At 48.0% G+C, this 22,987-nt stretch overlaps 1 protein-coding gene across 1 annotated transcript in view; it reads left to right on the forward strand.

Moving 5' to 3' along the window:
* Positions 1–22,987, forward strand: part of TENM4 (teneurin transmembrane protein 4) — a 660,554-nt gene that overhangs the window by 208,340 nt on the left and 429,227 nt on the right. Inside the window, 1 exon segment of the mRNA XM_087821630.1 lies at positions 9,211–9,290. Coding sequence (XP_087677756.1) covers positions 9,281–9,290 — 10 coding nt within the window. The 5' untranslated portion in view covers positions 9,211–9,280.

A 22,987-nucleotide genomic window follows, 5' to 3' on the forward strand; every position in this document is an offset into this window, starting at 1 on the left:
TAACAGCTGACACAAGAAGTCAGAGTCAAGCTGGGTAGACTTGTGAAAAAAAGCAAAAAAGCAAAAAAAAAAAGCAGAGACCTATGTGTCCCTACCCTTCTCCTTCTGAGACTGCCTCCCCAACCTTACCAGTGCCTCACAGATGCCCCTCCCATTACTTATTCCCTCTTGGGCTGGACTATAGTGGTCAGTTCTGCAGTTGGCCACCTATCCCAGCCCAAGCACTACCAGTCTTCATGCAGCCATTGTCCCAGGGGCTGCTGAGTGGCATTTCCACCTGCAGATTCTTCCTCAGCACCTCTGCCAGTCATTGTCTAGGCAGGAAAAAAGAAACCACTCCATATCTTTCAACAGAGGGAATTGAATGTAGGGAATTTGTCACACCGTTGAGGAAATAGCTAAGATTTCTGAGGCAGCCCAGGGATCAGCCACAACAGGGACGCACTATCACCACCAGGCTGGAAGGGGAAAGAAAGAAGGTGATGTTTTTAGAACCCAGAAGCAGAGGCTACAACTGTTATGTAGGTGCCTGTCAGGACCTGAAGCAACAGAGTTTATGTGGCCACTGCCAGGGATACTGTCCAAGACAAGCAAGAGAGGGAGAGATACCCTAACCTCTCTTCTTCTCACCTCCAATCATCTGCCATTGTCTTCCATTTGCCAAACCTACTTGCCCCAAAGCTGGTAAGCAAGGGAGCCTGAGCATTGCAGTTCCCTGTGAAACAGAGAAGAGCAGCAAGTGTGGGGAATGGGCATCCATTCGGCCCTCTCACCCCCACCACCCTTTCCAGAAACTTCCTACTCTTTTCTAATGTCTCTGATCAGGACAGCTGGCAACTTGATATAAGCGTCATATTTTTATATGATGCCCCAGATAGGACAAACAAGGGGGAAATCAGGATCCTCCTGGGCTGTAGGCAGGGGCAGTGAGCTCTGTAATATATGTAGTCATCCGGTCCTGCTCCCTAGTCCTTTGGAGGAGAGCAGCTACTCCGTTCTTTTGGAGAATCTTCAAGGTGGAATGGTTCTGCTCGTTCTTGCAAGGGTGACAGCCGCACAGACTTAAGTACACCTTGAACAATTATCTCCTCCTCTGTAAAACCAAACCCACAGCCCACACCCCGCTATCTAGCCGCATTCTGCCCATGAGGGCCTGCGTTCCCTGATTATTCCAGAGGGCTGGTGAGTTGCTTCAGGGACCTCCAGCTCTTGTCTGCGACGGTTAATCCTCTCCGTCAGATCGCCTCTCTCCCCCTCTGCTGGCTTGTTTGTGGCGTGGGAGCTCAGACAGAGGGGAATGTGGATAGGAAGAGTCCAAGGGCACTGCAGAAGAAACAAAGGCCCCTAAGTTTGTGCAGCCAAGAAAATAACATGAAACGAGATGAGGGATTTGGGCTGGACTTGTTTTGTTTTGGAGCATTTCAAGGGGCCAGGCCTGCAGTTGTGTTTGGATTGGGAAGAAAGGCATAACTGAGCAGAAGAAAATTCTTTTCCGATTTTATTTGGGCTGTTACTGGATTAAAGAAAACACCAGGAGGCTTATACTGAGTGAATGTACGAAGACTGTGGCACCCAGACAGGAGGGGACCCTGTCTCTTCCTGGGACGTGTTTGGACAGCATTTGGAAGCAGTGGGCTTGCTTGTCTGTCATTCACCAATCTGGTAAATTCAGCATTAGTTGGAGCCATTTACCTTGCTTTTCTTTCCTTTCTTTCCTTTTTCTTTAAATGTTATTTATTGATTAGAGAGAGAGAGATGAATTTGTTGTTTCACTTATTTATGCTGCTTCTTGTATGTGCCCGGGGATCAAACACACAACCTTGGTGTTTCGGGATAATGTTTTAACCAATTGAGCTACCCAGCCAGGGCTTTGCTTTCCTTTTCTTAACCTTAATGATAATTACTGAATATTAACAACAGTGTTAGTTAGGACTGTTGGTTCAAAGTGACAGAGACCTCAAAATTAACTTACTCAGAACAGAGGGACTTTTACTGCTGCCTCATAAACTCTAAATTGTTGAACTTTCCAGCCAGAGAAAATGCAGAGATACAGTGGAATTGGGATCAGGGTTTCACTGCTGTTCTGTTTAAATTTGTTCTGTCTCTCAGTGGCTGTGGTCTGCTTCTCTCGCACATGTGAGTTTCCTTTTCTCTCACCCAAGACCAGTTTTCTCACTGTATTTATTTGCTAGGGCTGCTGTGACAAAGTACCACACACAGAGAGCCTTAAACAGCAAAAATGTATTGTCTCAGTTCTGGAAGCTAGAAGTCCAGGATGGAGGCATGGGCAGGGCCCTGCTCCCTCTGAAGGGCAGGAACTCTCCCAGGCCTTTCTTCTAGCTCGGTAGTTCCTGGGCTTGAGGCGGTGTAACTGATCTTCCCATGGTGCTCCCTTCATATGTGTGTCTGTGTCTCTGTCCAAATGTTCCCCTTTTTCTAAGGACTCTTATTGGATTAGGGCTCACCCCCATGACCTCATTTTAACTTGATTACCTCTATAAAGACCCTATCTCCAAGTAAGGTCCCATTCTGAGCTGCTGGGGGTTAGGACTCCAACATATCATTCTTGGAGACACACTTCAACCCATCACACCCACATGGCCACTAATAGCTCTCAAGTTCTTCATGTGACATCTTCATTACTAGGGCTGCACTCTATTTCACTTCCTGTTTTCCGAAATCCCCAGGGGAGAGTTGTAACTGTTCCATTTTGAACAGGTTCTGCTCTCTGCATGAGCCGCCAGGGGCCCAGACTATAATTGACCTGGCTTCATTAGGGCGCCCAGTCCAAAGCCAATCAATGATCGCCAAGGAGGCAGGTCACTTAAGGAAGTGACAGTTCTCACAGGACCCACCTGTCAGATCAGCTAATTTATATTGGGTACAAATCACTCCCAAGTCATAGTGGCTTATAACAACAAAGGGTTTGTTTTCTCACGTAGCCTATGTCCACTCTGGGCAGTGGGGATGGGAGAGGGGACTATGTTTCTCAGGGTCCCCCAGAATCCAACTGACAATTATCCCAGCTGCTAGCCACCCTGCCAGTGTGAGCGCGAGTTCTAGAGGGTCCCGCATCAGTAATGAAATCTCCTACCTGGAAGAGGTACATTTCTGCTCACAACCCACGGCTCTAATTAGCGACAAGGCCCTTGTCAGGGTATGCCATTTCACCCCTGCCTGGAAGGCAGGAAGCCAGAAATAGCTGTGAAATAGCACCGATGACTTTCACACCCCACGTGATGGGAGCAGTGGAAAAGTGGTTCCCGGAATCAGGGAGCTGCTTCCCCAGAATAAAATGGGATATCACATGGTAAACTCCTGAGTGGGCACTCCCAGGCCAAGGGAAAGGGCAGCAGGGAAATAGTGAGCTGTTGAAAATGCCTGGGTCTGGCTGGAGCATAGAGTCGGAGGGGAGAGTGGCTGGGAACTGGGCTGGAAAGATGGCCAGGCTGGACAACAAAGGGAATTGCTCCCTCTGGGGAGGGGTTTGGATCTTGCCCCAAAGACAGTGGGTACCAACAAGGCATTCAAGCCAGGAAGAGCAGGTCAGGTTTGCATTTAGGAGCAGCACTGGCAGTGTGAGAATTTGAAGGAAGGAACTGAAGAGCACTGGGCCTGTGCAGAGATCAGCCACTCCCAGGGGCGGGTGGTAAAGCCCACTGGACGTGGCAGCTCTGGCACAGGAGTGCAGCTGTGGCCGGTGCAGCAGAAGGGGCCGCGTGGAAGTGCTGGCACCTGCACGGCCGCCCGAGGGAAAGGAGCAGCTGGTGGACCGGAAGGAGAGAGATGCGCTGCAGGCTGACTGTGACGCTGAGCGCAGACCTGGGGACCCGGCAGCACGGGGGGCTGAGAACAAGAATTTATGTATGTGCTGCACATTCAAACCCCAGAACTGTTGATGGTGTGCTTGAAGGGCTTAACAGTGAACAGTAGTTAAGTAAAAGGCAAGAGTCAGAAAATTGAGGAACCCCACCCCACTGATACCACAGATCTCATCAGGCTCCTTTGGGCACTTGTGAATATCTGAGAGCCATTTACCCCACTGTCCATGCTTCCTTCCACGCCATGTCTTGCAGGCAGAGTTCTTGTGCATCTTTGCAAGCGCGTGATCTTTCTTTGAGAGCCAGTGTCTTCATCTCACCCCCAGTCACTTGTACGCCGATGCTCCCACCTGCGCCACTCACCTTCTCCCTGTCAGACCCTGCAGCAGCTTGGATCCTCAGTCCTTTCAAAGACAGCTCTGCACGTGGTGAGGATCCAGGCAGCTCACACTGAGAACCACTTGTGAGTACACACAGCAAGCCACAAGAGAGAATACTCAGTGGGAACCTGGGTACAGCCTGTGGGCAAGAAAATGGCAGGTGAGCTCCACCCAGCTTCCCTGCGCAGCAGAGCCGTCGTCAGCATGGCAGGTCTGGCCGGGGCTGCTGGCCAACCCACCGAGGACCTGTAAAAAACCCTTTCGGGCCTTCCTGAGTGAGCACTCCCAGTTAAAAGTTCATAGGAAGATTACATAAAGCCACCTGCTGCCTTTATTTCTCCCGGTGTGCACTTAAAACGTGCAGCTGCTCAACAGGAAGGGCTCCGTTACACAGTGTGGCTCACGGGCTGGTCTTGGACTTGGGAGGCAGAGAGGAGGCGAGGTGTGGGGAGACATGGGGTGAGCACACCCTGGATTGCCCCCTGGATCTGAGTGTCTCCAGCAGGATATTCCAGATTTTTCTACCATGTTGATGTGCTCTCTCAAGGAGGCGTCGTTCTACGTATGTAGTTGATTCTGCCAGTGAGTTTGCATGCATGCATGCCTCTGTGTGTGTGGTTTTTTCTTTTTAATCGGAAAATTAGTCTTTGAGTTCACAAGCAGCAGCTGCAGCTGCCATAATTAAAATGAAATAACCTGCTTCTTTCAGTCCGTAGGGAGAAAAGCTTTTAAAAAATCCATATTCTAAATGGACTTGGGAATGTGGTGAATCTTTCTTCTCTTCTCTCCCTCTTAACTTGCAACAAGTTTTATGGCTTTGCTTTCCTCTAGAGTCAGAGGAAGAGAAGGGAGTTAACCTTGACTGAGCATTCGTCCCGGCCCCAGGCACCATGCAAGGTTGTCACATCTGCACAAGCCAGGCCTCGGGTCCAGCGTGGATGCCTCATTTTCTCCCCTCTGCCACGTACACGTTCAGTATCCTGTGAGACCCCAGATCTCACAACCTGGTCTGACTCTGTCTGGGGACCTGGGAGGTTTGGCATTATTAAGATGTTATTGGATATGTTGGCACATATAATTGGCTTGGATTAGAAACCAACGCTTTTAGCAGAATAACAAGGTTAAGTATGCCGCCCTAATGATTACGTGATAATGAGATGGTTTTCAGAGGATTGGACACGCTCTTGAAAGTGTTGCTTAAAAGTCACTCTTTAAACCAGGCTGGGGAAATAAAATCCCGGAAGAACTGCAGACGGTGGTTTTGTGTGGACCTCAGAAGAGGTAACGGAGGTAGGAGGGGACAGGTGCACACTGGCAGTTGAAGATACAGTGGACCCTGTCTCAGGGAGCCCCCAGTCCGGGGGAAAGCGAAAGACATTCAAACAAATTATTATAAGACACTGGTAGTAAGCATTAGGTCACTGGTGTGAACAGTTTGCTATCATTTCAGCATTTTTTTTCCTCCAAAAATCCATTTCTTCAGTCAGATTTTTGTAAGGAGGAGAGTAACATCACTGTGAGTGCAGTGCCCAGAATGTGGGACATAAAAAGATGACAAGAAACGATTGTATTTCTTTATGTATGTATAAGGGCCTGGCACGCACTCTCTCTAATCCCATGTTATCATTCCCGTTTAAACCTGAAGAAATTTAAGGAGCTAAGTGGTTTGCCCAAGGCCCATAGCTGGTTGCTGGACAATCTGTGACTCAGATCCATTCCATCCGCTTCCCACGTCCCCACTTTTGCATGGGCACCTCTGAGAGATCCTGCACCCTGTCGTTAGGGGGGTAACACAGCGATCACTATGTCCTGTGTTTAGAATGAGGAATTTTTTTCCCTTGAACAAACCAAGTTTTAAAGCAGGTGTCTTGACAGGAGTCGTTCATGATTATGATCTCTGGGCTGCAGGCGTGGCCATCCAGGTTGAGTGCACTGAGTCCTCTGGACAGTCCTCCCAAAGAGCGAGGTCAGCCCAGAGCACAGACACACTAGACCGTCAATGAGGAAACATTCCTGTTCCCCTGGGCTCCTGGGTCCAATATTCCTGTTGCCACGCCTTAGCTGAGACGGAAAGGACGGCAGCAAGCACCCCCAGCAGGGAAGGAGGGCGATCTCCTGCTGTCTTTGAAATTCTCTGCAAAAGACCCAAGTTCGTGTTGTTTGATACCCAGCTCAACACACTGTCTTACCTCCTTGATGTGTGGTCACTTTGGAGAAAGCTAGCAGAAGCAAAGGCACCTAATTCCACCCAGACCTCTCCAAATGCAGTCCAGAAAATGACCACACTTCCACCCCCCCTGGGGTAGGCATAGAGGTGCACTGGAGGGGAGGGTGTCCTGGGAGTGTCAGGTGTACAGGCATACACAGTGTCACAGCATGCTTTATGGCTCTCTTGGACAGGGAGAGAACAGGGTTCAGATCTTGTCTCCACCACTTCCTAGATGGGGGACGAGGGGCATGCAGCTTAAGTTCTCCCAAGCCTCCTTCCCTCATTTGCAAGTCTGGAAGGATAATGCTTGTCTCCTGCAGTTGTCTAGAAGGTTAAATAGAATCACCTATGTACCAACGGCTAACAAGCTGCCCGATGTTTGGCATACAGCTAGGAGCTTCCTACCCCAGGCACTGCCCCTTACTGTTCATACTGAGCAGGGCTCGCCAAATTCATCTTCCTACAGCAGATCTCCAACTATGTCACATCTCTGCTCAAAAGCCCTCAATGGCTCCCTATTACTGACTAAATAATGCCATCTTAGACCGGCATTCAGGGCCCTCTCTGTCAGGGCCCACACCTGTCAGGTGCATTGTCTTCTGTTTCCCTCTACACCGCCAGCATTCTGGAAAGCTGAGCTACACACTCATTCTTTGTCATGTTTTCCCCTCCTGTGCCTTTATTCCCTCATACAGAGCATGCTGCCCTGTCCCCATGCCACCCACCTGACTGTCCTGGTGCAAGACAGCTTAAATGATATGTTGCCCAGTTAAGGGCTTTCTGATTTGTCAGCCAGGGCAATCTTTCCATTTCTGTCTTCTCATGGGGTTTTATCATATTTCTCTTATAAAACAACCAAGCATTATAATTACTTGTGGCCATCTCTTATTTTTATTCCCAGCCTGTGAGCTTCCAGAGGGCAGGATTTGCTTGAGTCCTCAGTGTAACCTGTATAACATGTAGTATGTGAATGAATGAATGAGCAAGTGAATGAATGCCATACTCTTCTCCTAATTGGATTTCCCCTCTACAAAAATGCTATTATATAAATACTTCTAAAACCTTTGGTCAACCCATGAGTATTTTGGTTTTATAAACAGTCTTTTTGATGCTTATTAGAGGACCTGTGAAAAAGAGGGAATTCAGGGATATGAATTGAAAAGGAAATAAACAGAAGGAAAAAAGTTGAGGTTTTCCCTGAAGCCTCAGCAAAGATGAGGGTAGGAAACAAGTAAAACTACAGCTCTGCAGCTCCTTTAAGAGAGGAGGGGTCAGAAGGCACAAACGGGGATCTAAAGCCCAAGCTGTGGAGGCAGAGTGGACTAGTATCCCCTGGACAAGGGAGAGGGCTTGAGGAAGACCCTAAGTGTTTCGTTCAAGTCCCTGGGTGGAACTAGAAGCCCAGCAGGATCCTTGAGGGCAAAACCAGCAGCTCTGAGTCCTTAAGTCCACCCGGGGAGAGGCCCCAGCACAGAAGAAGTGCCCACAGTTACAGCAAAGCAAGTTCCTGCTGATCTCTGAAACTTCAGAGGCTAAACCTGTAATGAGAGAGGCATGGTGAATAGAAATTAGGAGCGCTATTGCCATTATTGACAACTCACCATGCATAAAATGATAGTCCTACCCTATATGGCGTACCGCCTATTTTTTATTTTCGCTAATATGGTATGACTTAGAAGGACGTTTATAGGTTTACCTCCAAACTTGCCTTGTTCCTTTTGTTTTGGTTGGCATGTCTTCTGCCCTGGGGGTGCGCAGGAGCCTGGCCCCTCCCCCCAGGGGGAGAAGGGACACTGCACTTGAGCAGAGCCTGCGAGTGTTCCTGCCTAATGCGGTTATGTTTTGTTAAGAACAGTGAGAATTCACAGTGAAGGAATATGTGAAATGCAGATGAAGCTGGAAAATTTCACACTTTGGAGAAATTCATTTTTAATGGAAATTACCAGTAATTCCTCACCTTATAATACATAATAGCGTCTTTTAGCTAGGATCCTTGGTATATTTGGCAAATATGTATTTAAGGAATTTCTTGAGTAATGACTTTTTGCCTCAGATACCTGAATGTATTCGTAATGCCTTGTTCTGCAGCCCAATGGTCTTTTACATAAGAAGGCATTTGGTGGTGATCTCAGTGGGTGAGTGTGCTGGTTGGTGTAGAGCAAAGTACCCACATCGTGAATCTCTGAGGACCTGTGTTCAGATGCCAGTTCCTCCTCTTGCAATCACCAAAGCAAATGACTTAAAACCTTTGAGCTTCCCCTCACCCTTCTTTGAGGGGGATAGGATTTATGCATTTCACAAACCTTTATTGCGTACAGCTATCTCCTTAGGCATTGGAGATCAGAGATGAATCAAATTCAATGTCATAAAATTCTAGGGACAGAAAGGACCTTACATGTCACCTAGTTCAGAGGTTTCCTCTTTCAGACGAAGAACCAGAGGCTCAGAGAGGGAAACTGATTTGCTAGAGGTTGCAATGCAATAAGCAAGAAGGCGCCAGGACCAGAACTGTTTTGTGTAAGGAACTCTGCCCAGGTAACTCCCAACACTCCCAGGTGGCCTATCGCAGGGATGATCAGCCCATTTTACAGGGCAGAACAGGAAGGCTCCAAGAGATTCAGTGATGGGTTTATTCTCCTGAATCAGTGATAGAACTGTTGCAGGGGCCAGTGCATTGGCCATAAGACTCCATCTCCCCCGTGCTGTGTGTTTGCCATGACTGCTGAGGAAAGATCTGTGAGAATGGTTGGGGGCATCTTTCCGCTTCACTCACTTGGGCCTGTGTTCTCTGCTTCAACAGAAAGGATCCCGCCTGGTCCTCCCTGATCCGATGGCCCACGGATACTGCTGACTCTTCAGAACGTGCTGACATGGAGCCAGGTCAGTCCCCTTGTCCACTCTGATTTTCTGCATCATCAACTGCAAGCCTGTGGTCTTGATGAGAGAGTCCATCTTGGAATCTGAAACTGTGATTGCTTTTTTGTTGAAGGCTTTTGCCACCAAGTAGCATGGGAAGTGGAGGAGGTCAGGCCAGAGTGGAGGTGGCCTTCTTGGGAAGCAGATGCAGTCGGAGGACTTGTGGGTGCTAGAACCCAACCAACAGCCAGCAGCCAGCTTGGTTGGAGGACAGAGCAGGCAAGGGCGAGGCATCCAGCTGCAGTGTGACAGGGGAGCTGGCAGCCAGAAGGCACCTTGCAAGCTCAGGAGCACAGAGGCAGCAGTGGCGATCAGAGTCAGCCTAGGATCCAGGAGACCACGGGCAGGGTCCTGAGATGGAGTGGAGTCAGAGGCATATAGAAAATGGAGCAGGAGGAGGTGAGTGGGAAGCTGCCCAGAGGACAGGTGGTCTGGGGGCCTGGTCCAGCTGGCCAGACCGGCTCTCTGGAGGCTTCTCTTTATATTGCTATGCAGAAGAGCAATGACAAAAACAGTAGGAAGCACCTGGGTTGAGAGGAAAAGTGGAAGGATGTTCCAAGCTAGAGAAGGGATATGGCACAGCGAAAGGTGGAATCGTAAATAGGGGCTGGAACACCAGGAAAAAGGCTGAAGAAGCAAAGGAGCCAGGACCCAGGGAGCAAGCCCTTTATTGAAAACCTACTATGAACCCCACACTTTTTCTTATCCTCCAAACAGTCTTGCAGGGGAGATGTCTGAGTCCTGCTAGGCTCAGTTATGCTGCAGTAACAAATTCACTCCCGAATCTCAGGGGTTTAACATGACAAAGGTTTATTTCTTGCTCATGCTACACAGCTCACTGAGGTGAGTGGAGGGCTCTGCTCTACCTAGTGACTAAGGAGCAGGCTGATGAGAGCTCGGCCACATTTTAGATGTACTGCCTGGAGCCTGTGGCCACCTTGGTCTCTGCAGCAGGGAAGAGATAACTGGGAGGCTGAGCACTGGCTCTAAAATGCTTCAGTCCAGAAATGACGTACAGCGCATGGGCCGGAACTAGTCACATGCTTCTGCCTGATATGTAGGGCTCTGGGAGATGTGGGAAGACCTGGCTATTTGATGAGTAGTAAGTGCCTTTACCACAGTAGGTATTGTTTCCATTTTACAGGTAAGGAAAGTGAGGCTCAGAGAAATTAACCATCTTCTCTGAGGTCTCCCAGCTAAAAAGCACTGGAGCCTGGACCTTACATTACCCGATTCAGTCATTTATTTAACTTATTCAGCAAAGACATATTGAATAAAAATGATAGTCCCAACACTATGTGAGGTTCTGGGGATATATTTAACAGGGAACAGAACCAAAGGTAGCCTCTGCTCTCAGAGAATGTATAGCTACAGACTGGGACATATGCTCAGCAGTAGAGGCATATGGTTCTCTGAAGACATCTATTAAGAGTTTTAACTTTTCATATAGAGGGACGGGTAAAATGGGCTCACGTTTATTGAGGCATTGTGCCAAGAACTTGGTTTATTTATAACTTCTATAAGTCCATGAGGAAGTTCTTACAACTCCATTTTTAAGATGAGAAAACTGAGGTTCACTCATCGAGGGAAGGTAACGAAGCAGAAGGTGACTCTTCAGTCCCATCCACGCTCACTTGTGATGATGTGAAGTTAAAATAAAAAACTTGAATTCTGTCTCCCCCACTCCATCTAAACCTAAGAAACGTGGTTTCCTCTTCCTGTTCTGAATCACCCATCTGGACTTCCTCCCACTGGCCCTCTAACATCTTGCAGGTGTCACAGTATGTGAGCACAGCGTTCTCTAAGAGTGGGAGCCCAGACATGCTTCCCTCATCCCTATGTTGGTGCCGCCCATACGGCTGGGCCCAGAGCAAGGCTTGTTGAACTCGAGGAGGGAGGGAGGACATTGCAGAAATATAGGTAGCAGTGTCTGAGTCTGGCAGGATGGGTTTGAATCTGCGTCTTGGCAAAGGTAGATCCTTCTGTCTAGAGTGTCTCTTTTCCCTCCAGCCTCCTGTCCCCCATTCCTCCCCTTACACCCTGTGCTGTATTTACACTGACCCCGTCACTTCTCTCCCCTCCTCGGCACAAGCGACCACCTCCTCTGTCCCCACACTGGTCAAAGCTGCCCTGTCAGACCTGGATTGTCGTGGTGGTGTCCTTACGGAGCTCTGCTGCCACCCTTCCCCCCCCAGGGTCTGGCATCAAGATATCTGTTAAAACACTAGTCAGTGCAGATCACCCCTCTGCTCCACACCCTCCCGCAGCTCCACATCCACACAGAGGAAAAGCCAAAGGCCCCACAGTGACCCACTAGGGACATTGGCCTCTTTGCTGTTCCTTGAACCATGAACAACCCCCCCACCCCCCGCCTCAGGGCACAAGGCATTGAAGCCTTGTTTCCAGTCCTGGGGAAGCTCTTCAGGCAGAGGGAACAGCAGTGAACGGACCTCTAAGTCTCCATCCAGGTGAGCAGGCTGAAAGGTCCTGACCGTGAGTGCGTTTCCTGCTCAGGGAGCATCGGGAAGCCAGTGGTACGAGCCAGGTGGACGTAGTGGAGCTGAGAGCAGGAGACCCGCCCTGACCACCCTGTGCCAGGAGCAGTCTTCCCAGTCCAGTCCTTCCTGTGCCCTTTTCCATCCGATCTTTTCTACATCACATGTATCTTCATCTGATGCATTATATGTTACATTGAAAGTTTAGTTGTCTATTTTTTGTCTTCTCCCATTGGAAACGTAAGCTCCACTAGGGCAGGGGCTTACTTTGTATTGTCCCCTACAGTGTTCTTATGCCTGGAGCACTGCCTGACACTCAGTAAATATGCACCAAATGAGTGAGCGGAAAACAAATCACTGCAGCAGATTCCTTGCTGTTCCTTACTGCTGTTGTTCCTACCACCCTGCCTTGCATCTCTGACCCCTCTTCCTGAATGCCCCACTGCCTTTCTCTCCACACTAACTCCCTCATTCTCTCCCGCTCGCTCTGCCAGCCCAGGGGGTGAAGGCCCTGCCCACATGGCACAGGCATTACCCATCCATCCCTGTGTCGCTGGGGTTTCAAGGGCAAGCACAGCTCCTGGTCTCTGAGCTCCCATGCCTGGTGCACAGCTGGGGGCCAGCTGCTGTGTCTTGTCCTGAGCCTAATGGACGAGAGCACCATCTGGAACTGCAGCCCAGGGGCCCCAGTTCTCTTCCTCTGCGTGTCCCCCTCACCCCCAGACAGGAAGCAGGAGCCCTGTTGCCAAGTCAGGCCCCTCTTGCTTCCTCGGAGATCAGGAAGATGAGGCAAATGGGACACTAATGAAATTCAGAGAGAAAACTAAATTGGGAGGTGTTGCAAACACCACGGAGGAGGGAGATGCGATTTAAAAGGATCTCTCCAGAGTGGGCGGGGAAGTGGGAGCGTGTAGACAGTGCTGGAGGTGGCGCCACACAGGCCTTCCTCTGATGCCTACATGTAGGGTAGCCTGTGGATCACGTTAGGGGCTTCACTTTACTAACTTTAAATCGGGGACCTTTTAATCGATTGACTCATTCATTCATTTACACCTTCCCACCAACTTGCCAAAAAAGATTTGAGTGGGTTAACAATTATAAATCGATTAAATAGCTAAGACCAAGAACATTTAATGCAAAATTAAGATAGAAAGTAAGGGAGAGAAAAGGGAAAGGGAAAAGAAAAAGATTATCAGGGCCATCCAGAAAAGGGGTTGTTGAGAAGTGGCCCTGGGCTTCTGTGACAAGCAGTTGGGGCTGTGAATGTCAAAGACCTTTAGGGATGGAAAATCTGTGGTCAAATGGTCGTAATGATGACCAGTGTTTCAGAGAACTTTCAAATCCATTGTCCATTCCTTCAGTTACAGGCATTGGCTGTGTGCTGTGTGCTGGGGAACCCCATGGGGTACTTTTTCCTATCTCATTGAATGTTCATACCACCCTGCAAGGTGGTCTTTTAAAGCTCATTTTAGAGATGAGGTGACTGAGGATCAGAGACACTGAGCCATCTCTTCAGCAAATGGTGCTGGGACAGCTGGATATGCACAAAGTCAGACCCCTTCCTCACACCATATACAAAAATTAACTCTACATGGATCATCGGCCTAAATTTAAGAGCTAAAACTCTAAACCCTTAGAAGAAAACATGGGCCTAAATGTTTATGACCTTACATTAGGCAATGGTTTGGCACCTGCAAAAGTGGGAAAAGACAAAACATGTAATTTTAAAAATCTGTGCTTCAAAGAACATCATAAAGAAAGCGAAAAGACAACCATGAAAATATTTGAAATCATAGACCTGATAAAGGACTCTTATCCAGAATATATAAAGAACTCTTACAATCCATTAATAAAAGGACACATAGTCTAATTTTAAAATGGGCAAAGAGTTTGAATAGACATTTCTCCAAAGAAAACACAGAAGTGGTCAATAGCATATAAAAAGGTACCCAACACTTTTAGCCATCAGGGAAATGCAAATCAGAGACCTTGAGTTATTTGTTTGGGCTCCGACTGTTTGACACCAAAGCCTCCTGACCACAGGCCTCCCTGGGCCTGGGAACAGGTCACAGCTAGGAGAGAAATGGGGCCTGAACAGCCATTGAGGGTTTTCACAGGAAGGGGAAGAAGAGGGAGGGACAGGGAGTAGGGGGCACAACAGAAATGTCCAGCCAGGGACAGACTGCCTGTGGGTCTTTTCCCAGCAATGGGCAGAAATTACCATCTGAGAAGGGCCAGTTGTACGCTGTGCCCTCTTCTGCCCAATTCACTGTATGCCTTAAAGCAGTGGTTCTAACTGTCTGGTTTCAGAGCCCTATTTGACTCTGCAAAATTATTGAAGACCCCAAAGAGTTTTTATTTACATGGATTATATTTATCAAAATTTGTTATGCTAGTAATTAGCACTGAAAAAATATTAAATTTGTTATTGATAGCTTATATAAAGTAATGACAATAAACCCTTACATTACCATAAGTAACACGTTTTTATAAAAAATGATTTTTCCAAAACAAACAGAAATGAATGAGGTTACACTGCTTTGCATATAGCAAATCTCTTTAGTAGTTGGCTTAATAGAGGCTATGTCTGCTTATGGAAGATTCCACTGTGTACCCCTAAGAGAATGAAGATGAAAAGGGTATAACATTATCATAAATAGTTTTGACCTCACAGATGTTCTAAAAGGATCTCCGGGATGTGCGGTGATCCTCTGGCCACACTTTGAAAACTATGGGTGCAAGAGGTGAGATCCTTGCTGCAGAGTGCAGCAGGGAGTGGGGAGATGTCACTGTGAGTCTAGAAGAGAGGGAGGTGAGGACAGTGTTCATGGAGAAGGGACGGGATTCTCCTGGAATGAGCCTCGCTGCCCTGGGATGTTGCAGATGACCTTCTCTTGGCCCAGAATGCGTTCTGCCGTCTTGGTCTACTTGTCAAAATCCTCCCCGCGCTTGCTTTTAGGTTTTTTGAGGTGTAACTGCCTCTGGAAAGCCTTTCTTCCCATCCTTCACATCCCCAAGGCTGGGAGAATCCCTCCTCCACACCAGCACCTCCTGTGTCTCACAGGCATGAGCATTGCAACAAAAGAGTGCTTGGGAGGTTGAGGCCTCCTGGGGGAGGCCTGAGACTTTCTGTTATTCTCGTTTACGAAATGAGAAGAAGGATATTGAAGGCTTTTGCATAAGTATCTCCTCGATGGTATGCAAATATGTCTGTACTGTGTCACCAACATGCAGATAAAGGCATCCGCTGCTAATTCTGATTCACTAGCAAGTAAAGTATTATTAGTTATCTAGAAAAGAAGGGGAAGTGAGGAAGAGGAGGAGGAGAGATATTAACAGCGAAGGGAGAGCACTAACTGTGGGCCAGGCATCCACCATGTCATCTAATCATCGCAGCCCTTAGGTGGTATTTTCCTCATTTTACAGACGAATAAACTGAGGCATCCCCCCACCAAGGATGCCTTGCTAGTAAGCGTCAGGGCTGGGATTCGAAAGCAAGCCATTCCTTTCCTCAGGACTCCACATGAGCTCAGCGCCACTGATTTGACCTAGAGTATTTACTGCTACACACCCTTAGTAAAATGTGTTTCTATCACATCTTTCTAAGTATACGTTTTAGCCCTTGGAAACTTGAACAGGAACACCAGTTATGCTTATTTGTTCCTCCCTTTTGAAGTCTGGCAGTGTCTCTGCACACACAGGATGGTCAATAGCCCTCACTTTTGTATTGCTTGCTTTTCATAGAAGACATGGCCACAATCAACATATTAAGCCCGAGTCACTGTTAGCTGGAGTTATTACTCCCTCAGGGATTATTGAGTGCTCAGGCCGGGGCGGGACTATCCGCCCTCGGTGATGGAACCTGGGTGGACGAAGGTCTTGGGACAGATACATCATTTTCCTGTGGGTCAGATTGGAGAAATAATCTTAACTGGGACACCCTAGTTCTTATATGAATATTAAATAAGGCACACAAGGCTTATGCGACTAAGACTATATTGTCACGTATGGTGCAATTGTGTCAGTTAAACATGGATAAATGAACATCTGTGGAACTCATACTATGGTTAGGACCTGATAGGTATATTGCATGCTTCACCCTCATTGGAAAGCCTATATGTTTTTGACTCTATGAGATAGGAATATCCCCATTTTCCAGTGATCAAGCGGACATGTGTCTTGCTCAGGGACATAGATGTCCTAGTAGGTGGTGCAGCTGGGGTTTGGAGCTAGGTCAGTTTGGGAACACTGTGCTGTCCTTCCAGAGGGAACATGCTGAGTCCTTCCCCGGCCGGGCGCCACACTTTGGCTGATGGGGTGCCGGAGCCTAGCAGTGCTTTCGTAGCCACGGATATCCTTGTGCTGGCTTCAGGCTCTTTTCTTCCCAGACCATTTGTCTGTCCTCTGAGGTCCCTTTTCCCTCCCTGGGTTTTCACCTTCATTCTTCACTCAGAGCACCCAGAATGCCACCACCCTCCTGTGCCACCATCATCTTCCAGCACCAGTATCTGCTTAATCAATGTTCCTGGGCTGAGTGAGCACATGGATGGCCTTAGGGAGGAAGAAGAAAGATCAGGGGACCTAAGAGGGTTCCCAAAGTGCCAGAGATTAAGCTCGATGTCCTTCCCCAGAGCCTGCATGGTTGGGGTTGGCAGAATGACACGACCACTGCTGTGGATGTCACTTCCCTTCTGACCCTTATTAACCTGTCCCCATCCTCGGGGTGGTGCTGCTATGTAGTCCTGGGAGTTCAAAATGATTGCAGAACCATTTATAAGCCTAATGCCTGGTTAATTTCCAGATGGGAAGGTCAATGTCATTACCCTTGGTAGATTCAATGACCAAATCTTCATAATGGTAGGATTGCTTCCTAATTGCATCTTCAGCTGCACATCTCAGTGGCCAGTTTTGCCAAAGCAGTCAAGGTCATGGCCTGAAGGTCCTTTTCTGAGTCTGTGGACCTCTCTCCCTGTATTGCCTTGACTTCTTCTGTGAAAGGGAAGCATTTAGATACCCCCCACAGTTTTCGTGAAAGCTCCCTTGGTGGAAAAAAAACAGTGAGTCAACATGGATAAGCTAAGCACAGAATCCTGTGCCTCTGTGGGTTCTAACCATGGTGGGAAAGCCGAGTGTGCAGAAAATGCTCCACAGGGGAGAACAGACACTTGTTGAGTATCTATTATATGTCAGCGACTGCGCTAGGCATTTCACAGCCCATTTAACCCTCACAACTACCAGTGAGGTAAACATGGTGATTTCTGATTCACAAATGGGGCCGAGGAGCCTCAGAGAGGGTCAATGACTTTAAGTCACACAGCTGGGAAGTGGGGGAGCCTGGAATCTGCTGCAAAGTGAACCTTCTTCCCACTGGGTTGAAAATAACAAAAATAACAGCAGCAAGAACTAACATTGATGGTGTGCGCATTAAACGCCCGACTTGAATTAGCTCACTTAATCCCTACAGCAACCCAATGATGTACTGTTATCCCCATTTTACACATGAGGAAACCAAGGCTCAGAGAAGTGCTCTAGGAATGAGAAATTTCCCAAAAATGGGTGTTCGGAAAGTGAGCCCCAGCAAATCTGTCATCGTGTGCTATTCTGTCATAAATAGCTCTTGTCTAAAATAAGCGCAGGCCTTGCCCATAGGAGGTACTTAATAATATTTGCTGTTGATAGTTAACTTCGTGATGTTCTTGCCGCTCCACTGGAATGAGTATTCTGGCTGCTATTAACAGCCTGTGCTAGCCACTGTGCCACCCCTGCTAGGGGAGAACTGCTGATAGTTCAGCGGATCCTGGGGCTAGAATCCCAAATGTTAGGAGTCAAGCAAGGTAGAGGGTACATGGTGCCGTGTAATAGAGCAGGCACTGGGATCAGGCCAATGGAGGCCAAGCCTTGCTTACCAGCTCTGGGCTCTGGAAAAGTTAGTTCATCTCTCTGTGCTTTAGTTTTCTAATATGTGAAATGGGTATAATGAGAGCCCGCCCTGTACCTCAGTGGGCTATTGCAAGGATTAAAAGATCATGTGACATGCCTATAATCAGGCTTAGCACAAAAAACCAGGCACACACCCAGTACATGTGATCTTTTGTATTATAGCATATTAGTTTATAGTATTGGACTTACGAGGTGACCTTGTTCCACCTTCCCATATGCAGATGAGGAAACTGAGGCCAGAGACAGGCAGTGATTGGTTCAGATCACACAGCATTTTAGTTCTTTGATTCCGATGCCAAGTTTCATTCTGATAACTGCCGGTCATTAGAACAACAGCCTCAAGAAGCTTCCTTTCTGGAAGTTTTAGTTGGTGGATCCTTCAATCTGCTTTATCTTTTTTGATAGTCTGTTCTTTGTTTATGCTTTCACTGTCCATATATCTATTTTAAATATTGTTCACATTTATTTCACTTCCTGAATCTGATCATCTCATTACCTGCAGTGTTCATAGGTATGATTCGTTTGTTCGTTGTTTCTGCTGTCTCTTGCTCATGGCAGCTTGTTTCCCCACGTGCTCTGTGATGTTTTTAAATTGCGGTTCACAATTGTTAAAACTCTCTGGGACTCCTCTGAGGCCTGAGCTGAAAATGCATTGCTCCAGGAAGGATCTGCATTTGCTTCTGCCAGGTGGCTGGAGGGCCACCTATGTGGGGTCCCTTTAAATTAAATTCTCAGTTTGGACTTGGGTTTTTTTCTGGCCACAAGGTAACATGTATTCAAGTTAGAGACCCACGTGAGGGCCAGTTTGTGATTGCGAACCCCTGTCTGCCCAGCCCCACAGTCAAGTTTTACCTTCTCCTTCTATAGGGTGGGATTTGGGTTTTTTCTTACTCAGCCTTTCATTGTGGAATAAATGTTTCCTTTTGGAGTCCTCGCCTTACATGAGGATCTCAGTTTGAATTCCACCTTTGAAAGGACTTTGACTTTGCTTCTTTTGTTGGCCTTGAACAGTAAAAGCTCCAGAACACCAAGGACTGTCACCCGCTCAGTGCTTGGGAACCTCTACGGATTCATGCTCTCCATGCTTATTGTGACCTCTGAAGGTTTCCTTCTGTTCCTGACAGCTCAGCTCTATATTAAAAATAAGTCTGTTTTTTTAATGTAGCATTTCCCGTGTCCTGCATTAGGGAATTCCTTAGGGTGAGTGGCAGCCATAACCCTGGAAACAGACATCTAAAGTGGCCACCGCTGTCCTTTGTTGGTGCGAACATGGGATTTCATTAGCTCGGATTTTCCTGGTTATTATTCCTTGGCAGTTTATCTTATTTTTTGCTTCAAGATCTACTCAGTATGCCAAGAGAGCTGAGAGGAAGTTTCCATGCCATAGGCCAAGTCCCTATCTCTCAGTGTTACCACCATCACTGTTCCAGCTCCTCAGCTTGCGTTTGTCTCAGCCTCACAGGGGTGATGACCAAGCACATGACCTATAGATATTGCCAGATGAAAACTCTGGTGTTGTAAAACATTCCCGGAAGATACCACATTCCGAAGGCATGCCTGCATGCTATTGCTGTGGCCCAGTCATCCCAGATGCAGCTCTTAACGTCATTTGCCCATTGGCTCATTCGTTCCACAAGCATTTACTGAGCACTTACTACATGCAATGTCCAAGTTAGGCTTAGGGACACAGGGATGGCTAAGCCACAGCCCTTCCCCTGTGTACAAGAACATTTATATGGACAAGGATCATTGCTCGGAAAGGAGGCTAACCCAACCTTGGTCGGGAGTTTCTAGGCAGGCTTCTGTCAATGTAAGAAACATTTAGACCTAGAGAATTTTTGTGAGTTTATTGAGCCAAACTGTGGACAATTGCCAGGAAGCAAAATCTCAACCGATAATGTTCCAGAGAATGGCAGTTTAGCACCTTATTTTATACATTACAGTCAAAAGAGCAGATGTAAGTAGGTTACATGGAATCCATTGGTGATAGATTAGGGAGGCAGGAGAAAGCAAAGAGGAAACCTCTGGGATTAGATAAAAAGTAAAGTGATTAGACACAGACTTCTTTTACTTAGGTGGGTGCAGGGTAGTTAACAGTCAACAATTAACTCAATAACAATGAGAGGATTTGTGGCCTCCGCATAGCAGTGTGTGTGCTTTGAGGGGTCCAGAAAAAGGAAAATTACTTTGACATTCCAAAGGTATGTTACCGTAGATGCGAAGCTACAGACTCAGTTAAGGTAAAGATTGACCTTTGTCAGGGAAGATGCCAGCCTAGGACATGACTACTTGCCACAAACTGCTTTTAGTTAAAAAGTTTTCATTTCAGACCATCCTTTGTGGTTACTTTTGGTCTTTGAGTTTGCAAGGCCACCATGCAGGACTTCCCTGAGCTAGTCAGGTTAGCATGTGGCCCCTTTTCATCCACATTTCCCATAGGAGTGGCAAGTGAATCTAAACTATAAGGAACAGATAGCAAATCCGGAAACTGAAAGATCACAAATCACCAGACCCTCCAAAGAAAACTTGAACACTCCACTCAAGAAGAAATGGTCTGACTGCATTTCCTTTCCTGGTCTTGGCCTGTGGGTGAGCACTGCCCTCTTTCACTCTGGGGACACCACTTAGAGAACCACTGGTATAATATATGCATTTCAACAAGGGCACTATCTCAAGGAGGCAAAATTGGTTTTGGGGGCTTGGGGGTGAAAAACATCTTAGTTTTTATAATGGTTTGCGATCCTCCAAAGGGCCACAGTACATAAACGGATATACTGTATATTTTCAGTATTAAAATTTCATAGGAAAGGGGAGAGATTTGGAAAAAATGTCTATAAAGTTTCTTTGGCAGAGGCGCAGGGTTTGAATGGAGTTATAATGAAAGGAAAGGCTGACAATCACAGATGTAACTGAATGAGCAGTAGCATTGGAGCTAGATAGACCTAAGTTCAAAGCTGCCTCCTTCATTTAACAGCCTGTATAATCTTGGACATATTAACCTCTCTGTGACTGAGTTTTCTTATCTGTAAAATGAGATAATAACATCTCCCCTCACAAGGTTGATCTGAGGATTAAATGAAATCATACATGTAAATACATACTGGCACTTGTTGGTAATCAATATTTTTAGGTGTGAGATCCCTGCCCCCGTCCAGCCTGCACACACCTGTACAGGAGAGGGTCGGGAGCTGATGACTCCTGCTGAAGGAGCTGTTTTCAGGCAGTCGTTCCCTGAACACCTCACGTAGGAGAGTCCTCCTCTCTAGGACCATGTGAATATGCAATGTCTCAGGAGCTCTTGGAATTATCTCAGAGAGAGATTGGGTGCTCGATCCATGTGAGTTTTCAAAGACCACATTTTCTGTTTCTGCCTTCAGAGACACAGTTAATATTCAACCTGTTTGGAGCAGTTAATGTCAAGAAAGCTGGGACATCCAAGCGGAGTTAAATCCTACTAGTGATTGTCTCTTAAGGGAGAGCGGGGTTTTGTCCCATGAGGTGCAAGTTAATTTGGGGGCCTCAAGTCAAGTTCCTGACCTCTGAGGCTCTGCTCTACCATTTAGGGAAGAACCCGCTGGCCTGGGACCAGCCAGGTGTGGAAGGGAGTAACCTCTGAAAGGAGGGGGCGGAGAAGAGCCAGGAGAGCCGGAAAGGAGGGTTGGGTGGCTCTTCTTTGTTACCCTGACGCTCCATGCTCCCCTTTCTCAGCGTCCTCACTTGTGTCCTGTGAGAGCCTGCATAGGTTAGAATAATGCCTGGCCCATGACAGGGCTTCATTTTATATATGTGCAATGATTAATTTACACCCCCCATAATGATAGCTAACATTATTAAATAATGTGTTAAGTGTTTTACTGCATTATCACACTTAACCCTCACAACTCAGCTATTTTCTGCATCATCATCCCCATTGTATAGATGAGGAAACTGAGGCTGGGAGACGTTAGGATATTGCCCCAGATGACTGAATTCAAGCTCACCCTGCTTGACGTCCAACCCTGGGCTCATGTTCCCTCTGCCGTTACTGGATCTTCCTAGGGCCAAGGTCAGAGGCTGGTTCAATTTGAAATCTCAGTACCTGGCACGAGGAAGGGAGGGAAGAGCCCTGCTTTCTAGCAGTGGGCATGGCTGTCGCCCTCCTCCCACCATCCTCCCAGCACCACTGCTGCCCCAGCTCTTGTCTGGGCCTATTCAAGTCAGGTGTGACTAGCATGTCACCACCTCCATGTCGCTGACACACAGATGGCAGCACCCAACCCAGTGAACCAGGGAGCACGGCTGTGCTCTGCGGAGCCGGGCAGGGCGCCTTGTCTCTGACACCTGCCCTGCTTCCCACAAGGCCTGTCTTGTGCTGTGAGGGGCGGTGTCTGAGCAGGTTCATTATCTCTGTTCAGAACATGTCGGGGCACAAGCCTAGCAAATCCAGACGTGGTCCGGAGAGATGCTCCCCAGCTCCCTCACCTCCCGCAGCTCGGACTCCCACCCCCCATGCCCTCACCTCCCCCACCCCCTGCTGCCAAGGGAGACACACACATGCAAGCATGCGCACACACATACGAAAGGTGGTCAGGAGCCATAGGTTATAAAATACTAAGACAACCCCTCGCTTCGTGAAGCACGTGGCCTTGGCCGGGGTTTTTCTGCATGTGCTCTCATGGTTGCAGGCACGGGGGGGGGGGGGGGGAGGGGAGGGGGGGCGCGCCATCCCAGCTGGAGAGATGAGGGTGTGCTCTGCCCACCCCCTGCAGTTTCTCCGGGAGGGGTCAAGGGCGAGCGGGACCTTTGATATCTTCTCCTTCCACCTCCTCCCGCCCTAGGCCAAGGAGGCACCCGGCTTTTCGCAGCTCACACGGGTGGCAAGTTGCAGAGCCAGGGCTTAGATGGACCCACTGACCACAACAGCTGAGTCCTTCTTCATTGTGTGGGAATGTCCCGGAGCGGGACAGAGGCCCTGGACAGCACTGGGCCCGGGGCCACGGGGAGAACCCAGGAGCCTCTGGGAAGACCAAATCCTTGTTTGGAGAAATACCAGCCACCGATGTTTCATTGCACTTGGTCTTGGAGGCCATGGGGTGGTGCTGATCCAGCTGTGCCGGTGGACGGTCGCGTGGTGAGACGGAGCAGGAGTGGACGCTGTGGAGTTCAGCGGGTCTGGAACACTCTGCAGAGAGAATGTTTCCTGTGAGCGCTGGTTTAGAAACCTCACCGGGTGCCTGCAGTTATGGA

The sequence above is a fragment of the Miniopterus natalensis genome, chromosome 11 (genome assembly GCF_054644295.1).
Source record: "Miniopterus natalensis isolate mMinNat1 chromosome 11, mMinNat1.hap1, whole genome shotgun sequence".
Classification (NCBI taxonomy): Eukaryota; Metazoa; Chordata; class Mammalia; order Chiroptera; family Miniopteridae; genus Miniopterus; species Miniopterus natalensis.